A 14,665-nucleotide genomic window follows, 5' to 3' on the forward strand; every position below is an offset into this window, starting at 1 on the left:
GTTTAACAAAAATTCACTTTGACACTAACAACAAAGTAGCAGAAAGAGAAATTAAGAATACAATCCCATTTACAATTGCTACAAAAAGAATAAAATATCTAGGAATAAATTTAACCAAAGAGGTGAAAGACCTGTACACTAAAAACTATAAAACATTGTTGAAAGAAATTGAAGAAGATACAAAGAAATGGAAAGATATTCCATGTTCTTGGATTGGAAGAATTAACATTGTTAAAATGTCCATATTTCCCTAAAGCAAACTACAGATTCAACACAATCCCTATCAAAGTTCCAACAACATTTTTCACAGAAATAGAACAAAGAATCCTAAAATTTATATGGAACAACAAAGGACCCCAAATAGCCAAATGAATCCTGAGAAATAAACAAAGCAGGGGGTATCACAATCTGTGATTTCAAAATATACTACAAAGCTATTGTCATCAAAACAGCATGGTACTGGCACAAAAACAGACACACACATCAATGAAACAGAATCAAGAGCCCAGAAATAAACCCACACATTTATGGACAGCTAATATTTGACAAGGGAGCCAAGAACATACAACGAAGAAAGGAAAGTCTTTTCAATAAATGGTGTTGGGAACACTGACAGCCACATGCAAAAGAATGAAAGTAGACCATTACCTTACACCATGCACAAAAATCAACTCAAAATGGATTAAAGACTTGAATGTAAGACCCGAAACCATAAAACTTCTGGAAGAAAATATAGGCATCAGTCTTAGCATCATATTTTCAAGTACCATGTCTGACTGGGCAAGGGAAACAATAGAAAAAATAAACAAAAGGGACTACAGCAAACTAAAAAGCTTCTGCACAGCAAAGGAAACCATCACCTAACTGAAAAGGCAACCTAACAACTGGGAGAAGATATTTGCAAACCATATGTCTGATAAGGGGTTAATATCCAAAATATGTAAAGAACTCATACATCTCAACAATAAAAATACTAACAACCCAATTAAAAAATGGGCAAAAGGTCTGAACAGACATTTCTCCAAAGAAGATATACAGATGGCCAACAGGCACATGAAAAGATGTTCAACATCACTAATTATCAGGGAAATGCAAATCAAAACTACAATGAGATATCACCTCACACCCATCAGAATGGCTGTAATTAACAATACAGGAAATAACAAGTGTTGGAGAGGATGTGGAGAAAAGGGAACTCTCATACAATGCTGGTGGGAGTGCAAACTGGTGAAGCCACTATGGAAAACAGTATGGAGATTCCTCAAAAAATTAAGAATAGAGCGGCCGGCCCAGTGGTGCAACAGTTAAGTTTGCATGTTCTGCTTCAGCGGCCCAGGATTCGCCGGTTCAGATCCCAGGTGCAGACCTACCCACTGCTTGTCAAGCCATGCTGGGGTAGGCGTCCCACATAAAAAGTAGAGGAAGATGGGCATGGATGTTAGCTCAGAGCCAGTCTTCCTCAGCAAAAAAGAGGAGGATTGGTGGCAGATGTTAGCTCAGGGCTAATCTTCCTCAAAAACAAAAAAAAAAAAAAAAGAAAAGAAAAAAATTAAGAATAGAGCTACCATATAATCCAGGTATTCCACTGTTCAGTATTTATCCAAAGAACATGAAAACATGAATGTGTAAAGATATATGCACCGCTATGTTCATTGCAGCATTATTCACAATAGCCACAACTTGGAAGCAACCTAGGTGCCCATCAAGTGACGAATGGATGAAGAAGATGTGGTATATACACACAGTGGAATACTACTCAGCCATAAAAAAGGATGAAATCTTGCCATCTATGACAGCACGGATGGACCTTGAGGGTATTATGCTAAGCAAAATAAGTCAGAGGGAGAAAGTCAAATACCATTTGATCTCACTCATAAATAGACGATAAAAACAACAATGAACAAACACAGAGCCAGAGATTGGACTGGTGGTTACCAAAGGGGAAGCAGGGAGGGAGGAGGTGAAAGGAGTGATTAGGCACGTGTGTTTGATGATGGACTGTAATTAGTCTCTGGGTGGTGAACACGATGCAGTCTACACAGAAATCAAAATATAATGATGTACACCTGAAATTTGTATAATGTTGTAAACCAATGTTACCACAATAAAAAAGAGATTCGCTTTGAGTAGTTGCTCTGCATTCCCACTGAATAACGTTCTATCATTGCACAGCTGTGGACTGTGCTGTGCCATAGGGCCTCAGATGGTCAATCGGAATCAAACTACCACCAGCACGGCCCAGTAAGGATATAGATCATGCAAGTGAGGTGTCTGTATTCACAATGGCTCTGCGAAGTGCATCATCTCTCAAGAACAATAGGTCACAGAAAACAAATGATTGGCAAAGTAAATGCTTTAGAAAAGATGATGGGGCGTCGCTTGAATGTCAGACCATGTCATCATTTTGTTTGATAGAAAAAGTATGACTTTCCTAATATTCATCAAGATTGATGATGATGTGATGGAGATACTTTATTTAATATATATGTATACACAAACAGTTTCAATAGTTGATAAATACTTAAATAAACAGCAGCACGTTTTAAAAACATATAAACAAGGTTACTATTAAGCCCAGGATGTAAAACCAGGATTATATATTATGAAAGTTGTCCCTTTCTTGCGAACCTTTGTGAGGATTGTAAATCTCCCAGAACATCTTGATGAATAAGCAAGAAAAAAGTTTTCAATGAAAAAAGACCATTCAGAGTTTGAAAGTCGAGCTTCACCACAAGAAACAAAATTGGATGTGGGAGATGAGGAAGACGGCAGCCAAAAATGACAACTGGAGTCGTGTTTTGTGTTTTCCTGGTTTGAGCAAGCGGTTGGCATGGTGCACTCACGTGGGGAGGCCCTGGAAGAGGAGCGAGTTTGCAGGAGAGAGAGAAGAATGTGAGTTCAGACTGGGGCCAGGTGAATTTGAGATACTTACATGACATTTGAGACATAAAAAGGGAGGCAACTGGACACGCAATCTGACTTTAAGAAAAGAAGCCTGGGTTCGAGAGAGAAATGTGAGAGTATCACGTAGATGGTAATTAATACCATGGAAATGGAGGACATGGCCGAGGGGAGAGAAGAGGGAGAAGGAGGAGAAAAGGGCCCAGGCCCTGGGAGAGACCGTTTACTGGAGAAGAGGTGAGACCGGCAGATGAGGCCAACAGATCTCACGTTTATTCAGACCATTCGTACAAAGAAGTCCCACAGACCTCTCACCCAGATTCCCCAAATGTTAACATTTTACCCCATTTGCTTTATTATTTCCTCCCTATAGATACCCATTAGTTTTGGAACCATTGGAAAGTAAGTTGCCGACCTGATGTCCCCCTATCCCTCAATGTTTAATGTGTATTTTCTAAAAACAAGAACACTCTTACATATTCTCATCAGTACAGTCATCAAAATCAGGAAATCAGGGGCCAGTGCCAGTGGTCTAGTGGTTAAGTTCAGTGCACTCTTCTTTGGTGGCCTGGGGTTTTGTTCCTGGCTGCGGACCTACACCACTCATCTGTCAGTGGCCGTGCTGTGGTGGCAGCTCACATACAGAAAGAGGAAGATTGGCAGTGGATGTTAGCTCAGAGCAAATCTTCCTCAGCAAAAAAAAAAAAAAAAAGAAAAAAAGAAAAGAAAATCAGGAAATTAGGAAATAGGATACACTCAGACAATAAAATACAGACCTTGTTCGGATTTCACCATTGTCTTAATAATGCTCTTTAGGGGAAGAGAAAAGCCCTGAGCAAGCAGTGCATTCACTTGTCTCTGTAGTCAGAGGAGTGACACCCTGTGCTGCTACTCAGATGCTCTCTGACTTATCTCATGAGAAGTTCAGCCAGAGTTTTCTAACAAATGGAGAAGCCCAGGCCCTGTGGGAGATCTACAGAGCTGTGATTCGCAGAGGGGGTGCGGTAGATCTGAGAGTGCGGTAGATCTGAGGCTGGTGGAGGAGTGGCAATGCTTGGGAGAAGGCGCTTCCCTGCTTGAGGAGATGCCCTCAGTGAAGGATGAGCTGCAGGAGAAGCAGGGAAGTGGGGACCGCGTGACAGCCAGGGGAAGTCAGCAGCATGGCTGAGAATGTCTCAGAGAGCCACCTTGGGACCTTGGCAAATAGAAGGGGAAGTTCATAGGCTGATTCCTTGAGGAGAGGAAATGCCAGGATCCAACAACTTGGGAGGAAAGCTCTCTCCACAGGTGCCCCTTCAGCAGTTTCCATCAGAGCCACAGTCAGGACGGTGGGGAAGCAGTCACCACCCTTTCCCAAGTACCTCCTGCCCCCAGTACATGGGTCTATGATGCAGCTAAATGCAGCTCTTTTCGAGACAACTGGGGGAATTTGAATATGGACTGGGAATTAGACGGTACAAGGAAGTATCGTTAATTTTCCTGTATGTGGTAAAGGCATAAGGACAGATGCTTTTAAAAAAGAGACGCATGCTGAAGGATGCAGAGGAGAAAAGACAGGGTGGGTGGGATTTATTTTTAAATGCTTAAGGAAAAGAACTAGATGCAGTAAAAATAGAAAATTTTGATAATTTAAAATCTGGGGAGTTTACTATTCTACTTTTGTGTGGTCTGAAAATTTTCATATAAAATAAAAAAGAACTATAGGTCGCATTCCCCAGAGTCTGGGTGAAGGACGATGTGAGTGGTACGATAGTATCATCCTTGGCTGCAACAATCAGGCATTTTCCCCGGGACTCTCTGACCTCAGACTGGGCTCCCTGACCCTCGCAAGTTGAGGAACAGCCTTAGTTCAAGGCTCTCAGGCCTGTGCTGACCACAGTTAGCTCCTAAAGGTCTTAGCACTGTTCCTGCCAGAAAGCCTTTTGAAATGGCAGGCAGACACAAGTCCCGATGGCTCTTCAGCTGGGGACACAGATTCTTTCAGTCCCCTGGGCCCCTTACTGCCCCACACAGCCATTTTTAATGGCTTTCAGCTCTCACTTGCTATTTGAATCTTTAATTCAAATGTCAGTCCAGGAAAGCACACTGAGCAGGCCCACGATAAGCTCATACCATCTGCATTAGTGTATTCCTCCATCATCTTGACAGTTGAGAGTTGGCAATATTACAATTCAGACGGCACTTTGCGTTTGAAAGGAAAATTATGGTTTTTCAGAATGCAGCTGGTGTGCAAGCGAATAGGATGAAGTTTCTATGAAGCTTTGTCCTCATTTTATGATATGAAAATAATAAAATGTAGATTCAGCATTGATTCTTACTTAAAAAGAATAACCAAAAGGCACAGAGTTTTGAGGACAAAGGAAGACAAGGAATTCTGTTCCACAGTAATAATTTTGATAAAAAGCCAAAACAGCAAAACAATTATTTCTAAATGATTTTTTCTCTGTTGGAGACGTTAACATTGTTATTGCTGTACAAGCCGCTTGGAAATGAGCTCCTTGGGTGCCTAGTTAAGATACATTCTTTACAGCACCTTTCCAGTTTACCAGTTAGGCAGGAAAAACTACAATTCACCTTCCTGGAGGGAACTGAGCTGAAGTACAGCCGGTGGGTGAGACAGACCCTCACAAATTGCTCTGCAGGTTTAGGAGCAAACGAAACAAGATTTCTCATGTGTGAAAAACAGAGGCAAGACAAAAACAAGCAGAGAAGCAGTGTTTTCAAATGTTTTCCTTCCTGTCACTTCTGCACATTATAACGGGACACCTGCTTCTGAGAAATACATCACACATGCTACCTCGCTGGAACTAAGATGTTTCAATGCTTCTGTGTCTCAGTTTCCTTCTCGGTCACCCAGTGGCAGTGGTGTGCTGATAAATGTTTAACAGCCAGCTCTCTAAGGGGAAAAACTTGACATGTAGTGTCTGCCCATCTCTGTGGGATAGCATATTCCCACCATGGCTGATTTCAAGTTACCGTTGTGATGTCACTGAATGGTGGAGCTGGGACGAGATGCACTGTAGCACACCGTTATACAGCATTTCCACCGTACGAATCCAATAGATGTCAATAACCTCAAGAGCATAGAAAATAACACAATAATTAGGAAGTGATGAATTTTGAGTATTTATTACCTACATTTTTAATATACTTTATTTAATTTTAGGTTCATGTAATTCTTAATGATGGCTCTGTTTACCAACCAGCTCACAAAATTCCTGAAAATTTAACAATCCGCTGTCATGGGCTGGTACAAGCCAGCTCCAGCATACCACTGGTGTTCTGGGGACCTCCAGGTGGGTCTGAACAAACCAGCCACCTGCCTAGTCCTGCCTTTGCAAAGACCTTTATTAGTTCTGCAGAGTGATTCAGAGCCCCAGCTCTCCCCTTGAAGGAGATCAGCGTTCCTTTTAAATGGGAGATTCTGGGAATCCCACTCGGGACGGGCCCAGGATAGCAGAATTTTAGCTGCTTTATTGGCTGGTTCCATCTGATCTGAGAGCTGTCAGCCCCAGCTTGTCATGCCAAGTCCAGATGGTGCTATCGGGCTATCAGAGTTCCCTGCACAGCCCCCCGGCCTTCTGCACTCCCCTCACCCTCTGTTTGACAGATTTAATTCAAGCCCCTGGCACCTCCTCCTTCTATTTGATGCAAAGCCAGCAAACCTATTACAGGAACAGCCAAAGAAACCAGGTGCTAAATCATCCAAGGTCAGGCTGCTCATCAGCTTTCCAGCCTCCCAGTTGTCCAGGGCAGCCTTTCCTCCAGGATTTTTCTAAGCCAAATACACCCCCTATATCTTACCCTACAGTATCATAGACTCTCAAGGATGGATGGACCTCCTAATCGTCAAGCCTAAACCACAGCATGCTTGAGCAGCTGCCAGCCCCCTTAACCCCAAGCATCTCTTTTCCCAGCTGTAAAGCTGCTGTCTGCCAGCTTTTATCCCTTGGCACTGAGCCACGATCGCGGGAAGGAGCTGTTGTGATTGCTGACAGTGGAGGAAGCAAGAGGCAAGGAGCCTGCTGAAAGCCAGACATGTGGTTAAGTGCTTCACATTCAAGATTGTGTTTATTTATCACATCTATAGGGGATGAAACGAAGGTTTAGCAAGATTAAGTGACTTTCTCGACGTTACACAAGCTGTAAGTTATCGAGTCAGGATTTGAGCCGGGGCTAACTCAACCTGGCACCATTTACATCAGTCCATGGTGCTTTCCATAAAGCATGATGACCCTGACAGCTAGTGGTGAACATGGTTCTTGTGATAACTGGCTAGCGTGGTGGGGATGAAAAATACATCATCCTAAGAGACGGCACTCGAGTTCCTCTTCAGGAGGGAGCCATCTTTGTTTAGGAAAATGCCTTTAATGAGCCAACTGTCACAGAAGATGAAATTTTGAAGGTAAGGGTGTTGGAATCAAATTAAGAAAGGGAATGGCTATACTGCTGTACTAGGGAACGCAAATGGATTTGGTTTGTCCCAAGAAGGGAGACAGGTACCATGCGGAACGGAAAGTGTGTGGATTCCTCTGTAGTGTCTCAGAACATTATATGAATGGGGGCGCCATGTCTGCATTGCTGCAGTGTCTTCCATTTCCTCTCACATCAGTGAAACACACACAGGCACACACGCACGTGCACACACACAGACTCATTTGAATTTTGGTGTGTGTGAAACTGGGGGAGGGAATTGAGCATGTCTCAGCTGATGCAGTGCAGGGATGAAACACCACCCTTGCTTAAAATGAGTTAGCTGAGGTCTGGAGTCAGCAGTGATGGCCACAATGTAAGTCCCTTAGAAATCACAAAGATCCAAAGGCTCAGTTACCAGACTTACCTGGATCTCAAGGGGCAGGAGGGTCCTCATCAGACATGTGGACTACAACAGGAAGGAATCGCACCTAGTGGCTGGCTGCAAGGGGGATGCACTGTGGAACTGCAAGTGGGAGGGAAATTCTGACTGTGGCTGATTGCAGCTGGAACAGGTGTATCAGTCAAGATCCCTGCTCAGGTGTGCCTTCAAGCCCTTGGCCTCTGCAGAGGCCCACAAAGGCCTCCACAAACCCAAGACATTCCACAGTGAGGGAACACCAGCCAAACCGGGGCGAAGGGAGCCTTCAGTCATCTTGGCAGGGGCCTTCTCCCACATCCCATCACTGATGGTATGAGGTGGGGCTAAACGGTCTAAAGACGGCACAGGCCACGAGCCAGCTTGCACCATGGAAATCCACACTCGCCTTTGGGGCTCTCACCTAAAAGCCATCCAAGAGCTGAAGCCAACATCAACACCATGTTGATTCAGAGCGGAGGCTCAGCAGAAGGGGAATGGGCAGAGGGCGGGTCCAGGATGGCAGCCATAACAGGATGCCAAGGAAGAACAGAGCCACCTCTGGTAGTATGTTAAACTGGATGGGGAATCAGACCGCCCGGGTCCCAGCATTGCTGCTGACTAGCTGTGTGCCTTGGCCTCTGGGATTCAGATTCCCTGGCTGTAATGGGGGACTGAACTGGTCTCCAAAGTGCTGTTAGTCCTGTGGCCTCACATCTGGCTCTGTAGGTGACTTTCTCAGTGTTGCCTGGGAGCCTCAGTGAACATGAAATGGCAGAGTGAGCCTACCAAACAGGGCTGGGATGCCAGCACAGGGCCCAGGACAGTCCCACATGCTGGCATGGAGGACACATCTGGAGAAGGAAATTGAAAGGCTTGAAGGAACAATGTTTCGTACTTAGCTGTGTGAGTTTTAGAAGGAGGGCTGCAGAGTCTAGCCACAGACTTGGAATGGAAGCATAATACAGTTTTAAGAAAGGATTAAAATAATATATTCCCAGGGCTGGCCCTGTGGCCTGGTGGTTAAGTTTGGCGCACTCCGCTTTGGCGGCCTGGGTTCAGTTCCTGGGCACAGACCTACATCGTTCATCAGCAGCCATGCTGTGGCGGTGACCCACATACAAAATAGAGGAAGACTGGCACAGATGTTAGCTCAGGGCGAATCTTCCTCAGCAAAAGAAACCCCAATATATTCCTGAGATGGGTGGTCTCCCAGGTAAACACATTTGAAAGCCAGGATCTGATCTTGAGTCACAGAGGCCATCAAAAACAGTATGAGGTTTTCTACCAGGCCGCAGCACCAGACCTAAGAACACGACCCTCAGGGATGGTGACAAAAGAGGACTGTTGTCAGTTCCTCTTCCCAAAACATCTGCACAGACTGACAGCAAACAGAAGCCTCACTTCCAGGTGCAAAGGAGAGAATTAAGTGAAGCGCCCTGTTTTTCTGACTTGGGGGTCGCTCTCCCACATGGTTCCTTAAACCGACCTCAGACAGCTGGAGCCCTAGGCTTGCCTGCACATGGCATTCTCGTTCATTAACTTCTGGGAGGGTCAGCTGTTACTGGGGTGATCCTGGAACGCCTAGCGACTGCTTTAATCTCCGCCCAATTTACGTTCAGAGTGTTCTCAAGACCAGCATTCATCAGGACTTAAAGGAGGGATGTCTCTTTCACTTCTGCCGAGGTGGATGGGAATCCATGCATCTCATCATCTTTACACAGAATAGTTTCAAAGACCCTTACTTCTAATCAATACATATTCATGATTCTTTCATTAAAATAACCCACAGAAGAGCCATTTCTTCCTCCTTCCCACTAGAATTCCAAATGATCCGGGTTTCTTATTTCTTCAACTGAAGTGTTGCAAAACTATCCCAGACCTTTCTCCTTCCTTTTCCTCCCCTCCCAGTCCTCAACAGCCGTGGAATCCTCTCTTAGCTGGGAGCAGTGAGCCTGCAATTATGATACTAATAGCTTGTCATCCACTTATATTGTTTATCAGATCCTAAAGCCCCAAAGCCACATTCTGGCAACCCACACACCCGTTAGCAATCAGACAGATAGCATAAAGACATCTTTCCCAAGTGCAGAATCATATATATTCTGAGTGACTGAGCTATTGGCATTCAAGTTTTGACCAGTTTCAAGATGCTATTACCAGATAATGGGAGACCGTATACACACTGCAATTTATGTTACATAAGGAAGACTGTTAGTTGGTCTATGAGTCAAGAGTTTTGGGTTCTATACGCTAACATCCAGAAAGCTGTTTGAATACACTAAGAGCCTTACTCCTTTCAGGTCGTAAGGCCTGTGAGAAGCTGCATCCTTTCCAGGGCCCCTGCCACTGTTTAGTGTGCTGATGTCAAGAATTCACGGCCTCTTTCTTAACTCCCTCAGAGGAGGGGTGATGAGAAGCTGTTACAAAACCAGGTGTGAGAAGTGTTCTTCCATCAGCTCACACATGATACAATCTCAGTAATTCACTCACTTTACTCTCAGAGCAGGCCCAAGAGGGAAACAGAGCAGGCATCTGCCCTAGCTGAAGAAGGGAAAAATGGACGCGGAGTCCACCTGATTGCACCAGGTTCCATCAGCTGTTTAAGGGGAAAGCCAGAACCAGGACCTGGCTCTGTGCCCCATGTTGCTTCCAGTAGGCCTTGTGGGCAGCTGTGACAAGGGTGGCCTGGCCTCCCATCTGAGGCTGACAGGGTCCACAGCCAGTATGGGAAATCCTGGAAAGGGGCTCTGACGCGGCAGGGATCCAGCTTTCTCTGCTTCTGGACAGGGCTCGGTTCCAAGGAATGATGCCAATGACCACAGATGTCACTGGCAGCTGGAAAATGGGCCCCCTCTGACAAATCTGGAAGCACTCTCTAGCTGCTGTGCTCAGGATGGGACCCACTGGCATCCTTTTAGATAAAGTAGGGAGACTGGGCTTACACTAAACAGTGGGGAGGAGTGAATGCAGCTTCCAGAAGGTCATCATGTGGTTCATGTTTACACGGAAAGCATCTGGCCAATTCCAGCAAGAAGAGACCTAGAACTATCCTTCTTCTAACCCCACCCTGAGTGGTAAAGATAAGGTACATGTCTTAACCTATATAAAGGTGAAGTATTATCATTTTCCACTGTACAAGACACATTACTAGAGTTACACTTCAGTGGCATGCACCCTATGTTGGACTGCATTTAAACTACATCTGTACAGCGTGACATCTCCATTACATGGTGCTGAACATTTTTCCATTGTACAATTGTTACTTGGTGAGATCTGATTTTAGCCACAATATTTTAAAAGCCAATTTCTACTTAAATGTGTTGTGAAAAAAATGTAATAGTTTGACTCTATACACCTTTTCCATTTACAGCAGAATAAGTACAGGAATTTATACACCCAAATGGGTGTTGTTGCCTTCGAAGTAGTCACCTTGGGAAGATGTATGGTCTGTTTAGTCCAGTGAAGCTGGCCTTACTGAGAACATTTCTAGAACCCTCCTTGGCAATGGTCCACTTGTAACCTTCCTCAATGTTGGTAAGTCTTTGTCCTTTAAGGGTAGATTTATTTTTTGAGGAATGATTTCTTAACAGCCAAAGAGCATTAAAAGGTAAGACCGATACATAACATAAGTGATGGAGCTTGGGACTACCATGGGGGAAGGGTGGTGTGAAAACAAGATCTGACTTTAAGGTTGTGAGGCCTCTTTCCTTGCATGGCTTCAAAGATAACTCCAAAGAGGAATTCTATGTGTTGTTGGCACATGCAACATCACAGCTCAAGAGTATGGTCTCCGAAGGAAATAACTCCAATTGTGGGAACTCTTGAGTGCATATGTTTAGTGTGTTTGGTTCAAAAGGTAGTCTTGCTCATTTTCAGTCATACTTCATATAAGCAGAAATGGAACATTCCATCTCCATGTTGTCTCCCAAAGGAAGGATCATCCTCTACTGCTTGAAGAGTTAAAATGAAAAGCACTTGGTGTCATGTCTGTATTATCCAACTTCCCCCAAAATGTGCAATGAGTATTCCTGATACCTGAGTCTCCCAGGTTTGGAAAAGTGGGTAAGGACAGGTCTCTGGAACCTGGATAAGACTAGAAAGTCAAGGGTATTGGAGTGTGTTTCCAATGGCTCTACCTAACAGGCCCACGACACCATCTCATACAAGAAAACCTCCAAGAGCTAAGCACTCCACAAAGTTCCAGTAGAGGAGGGGGAAAATGATTATCTCCCAGTAGCTTTCCATGACAAAAACCCACTGGCTTCTGGATGACATCTGAACAAAGTCCACTGAAAAGAAAGTCCATGGTGTTCGATTCTAGTGCACGCTTAAGAAAGAAAGTGTGTGGCCACTGGCTCATTGAAGTGCATTTCCAGCTGAGGCCAAAGGCAGCAAAGGTGCGAGAGGCTGCTGGGGCTGGCATTAGTTGAAGCAGGGTCCATAAATTCGTAGTGGCAAAGCAATTTGTAGAAAGCCCCAGTTACAGAGCAGGACATTTGCCAACGAGTGAAGTCAAAGAACATTTGTTCTTGCTTTCTACAAAGTGCTTCATTGAAAATGCTAATGAGGAAGCTCCCTAAAACACCATATCCTGAGTGTCAGAGAAACATGGTCAAGATGGTGACTGTCAGGGGAGCAGAGGCTGACCCTCTTGTAGTGCTTGAACTGAGTCGTCTCCAAGCATCACACGCACACACTTAATGAAGAGCACATAACTACAGTCACGTTCCACCTCTTCTGCATGCGTCTCCATCAGGGGGTTGCTTTTGAGTGTAGTATTTCCAGGAGCCATTCTGAGAAAATGGGCTCTATTGCTAGAAGCCAGAAGCCAGCACACAGTCAGTGCCTTAAGTCAGCCATAATATCCAAGTGGTCGCAGCAGACATGGGCCCGAATTGATCAGTCGGGATGTTGTTCTTGGTGAGTGTTTTTAAATTAGTCTTCGTAAAAACCACAAAGCTAGGCCATTTGCTTAAATCATCGTTATAAAGAATGCTGAGTGCCCAGATGGGATTTCTAGTTTCTGTGCAAATGAAATCACATTAGTCCAGATTTTATTCACTCAAAACTACTAAGGAAGCAATAGGATTTGGTTTATACGCTGCCAAAAAGTAGGAATTCACTTAAGTTTTAATTCCGAAGCAATCCTGTTGTTAATGTTGTAGCCGGGTTCGGGCAGCATGGGGGGCGGGGCCCCTGTTGTGCTTGCTGAGGAATCTCGGATCTCTGCCAGTTCAGGCTCACTCTCACTAGAGGTAGACCCACTGTTGATGGTGTAGACGTTTTCTGCAACTCCCTGAGCTGAAGCACAGCCATCTGGCTCTTTCTTCTCCCTGGGACTCGACAGTCCTGGGAGGACGGCCATCTTCCCAGTCTGCCTATTTGGCAGCAAGGACATGGTGTAGTCTGCAATGATCCCACCCACATCTAAGTTGCACGCCTGGTCGAAGGCTAGGAAACCGACGTTGGCGTTTGCCTCACACACCACAAAAGAGCCATCGTCCATGATGAGGAGATCAATGCCACAGAAGTCCATGCCCAGGATGTTGGACACCTGAATAGCCAACTGCTTGCCTTGTTCTGTCAGCGGGCACATGACACCCACACCACCTATGGGGAAAGCACAGTGATAGAAGAGTGACATCAGACACTGACTAACGATTCAAATTACCCTGCAAGGAAGAGATGGGGGAACGCTAAGGAAGGCCAACAAGATGGGCATTTTCATTACTCACAAAAGGTCTGGATGGAAATCAGGACACCCTCTGGGAAAACAACATGGCCATTTCTTATCTAGAGATTTAAAAATGCTTATATCCTCTAACCCAGTCATCCCGCCAAGAAGGAAACAGTAATACGTAATGGAAAAAAAGCTTATGCAGAAAGATGTGGATGGCAGAGTTATTTAAAATACTGGAAAATCATTGTGCCTGGTACGTAGTAGATAGTCAATAAATATTTGTTGATGAATAAATGAAAAATTTCCATGTTAATATCTCACAGTGGAGGAAAACAGCATATTTTACAACAGTTAATAATAATGCTCATAGAGAGCTGGAGTTCCCGTGGGAAAATACTTAGAAGGATTAAGGACTGTACAGTAGGACCATAACTATGCAAAAAGATACTGTCAGAAAAAGAAATCAGAAAGAACCACACCAAAATGTTAACATTGCTTGTCTCTAGGTGGTGGGATCAATGATAAATATCTTTTTTCATTTGATTTTGCTTTATTTTCCAAATTTTCTACACTGAGAATATATTCCTTTTATAATCAGAAAAAACAAAATTAAGGTATTATTTTTTAAAAAGAGAGAGATGGAGAGGCTTGTGAGATAAAATCCTACACCAACACACAGAGAGAGTCTGATAGCCCTAACTTATAAAAAAGCTAGGACCTCAGATTTAACAGTCTTCTCTTAGTCTCCTGGAAAGACTTGACTTGTATTCTCAGGTCTGATAACTAATGTCTTTACTGTAACACTGTCCCTTCCCCACCGACTACACTGTATAAGGAAGAGGCTCCCAAACAGCTCACCAAGAAAAGTAACACGGATAAATTACAAAACTGTGTGATTCTTTGTCAGAGAACGGTGACTGAAACAGACAGGATGATAACACATTAGGTTCAATACTGTGGCCCCACACGTGATCGCCATGAAAACTAAATGAGAGAACGTTAGGTACTTGGTACAGTGTCAGGTTGATCGAGGCTTTGCCTCTATCACACCAGTTTATCACAGTATCTCACAATGATCCCTTTACGCGTGTTCTCCTTTACTGGACTGTAAGCTGCCCGAGGGCAAGCACTTTCATCAATCGCTGCACTCTCCACATCTACCATGGAGTCCGCTCATGGCAACTGCTCAACCACTATTACTGAAGGAAGGACTGGATCAGTGTCTCAGCCCCTTTATTAAAGTCACTAGA

General features: G+C 44.3%; 1 protein-coding gene across 1 annotated transcript in view; it reads right to left on the bottom strand.

Moving 5' to 3' along the window:
• Window positions 1-8,860: 8,860 nt before the first annotated feature.
• The window catches only part of RIMKLA (ribosomal modification protein rimK like family member A), a 30,005-nt gene continuing 24,200 nt past the window's right edge, over window positions 8,861-14,665 (bottom strand). The window contains exon 5 of the mRNA XM_046663404.1: window positions 8,861-13,345. Within this exon, the coding sequence (XP_046519360.1) occupies window positions 12,855-13,345 (491 nt within the window). The 3' untranslated portion in view covers window positions 8,861-12,854. The remainder of the gene's footprint in view (window positions 13,346-14,665) is intronic.

The sequence above is a fragment of the Equus quagga genome, chromosome 5 (assembly GCF_021613505.1).
Source record: "Equus quagga isolate Etosha38 chromosome 5, UCLA_HA_Equagga_1.0, whole genome shotgun sequence".
Lineage (NCBI taxonomy): Eukaryota > Metazoa > Chordata > Mammalia > Perissodactyla > Equidae > Equus > Equus quagga.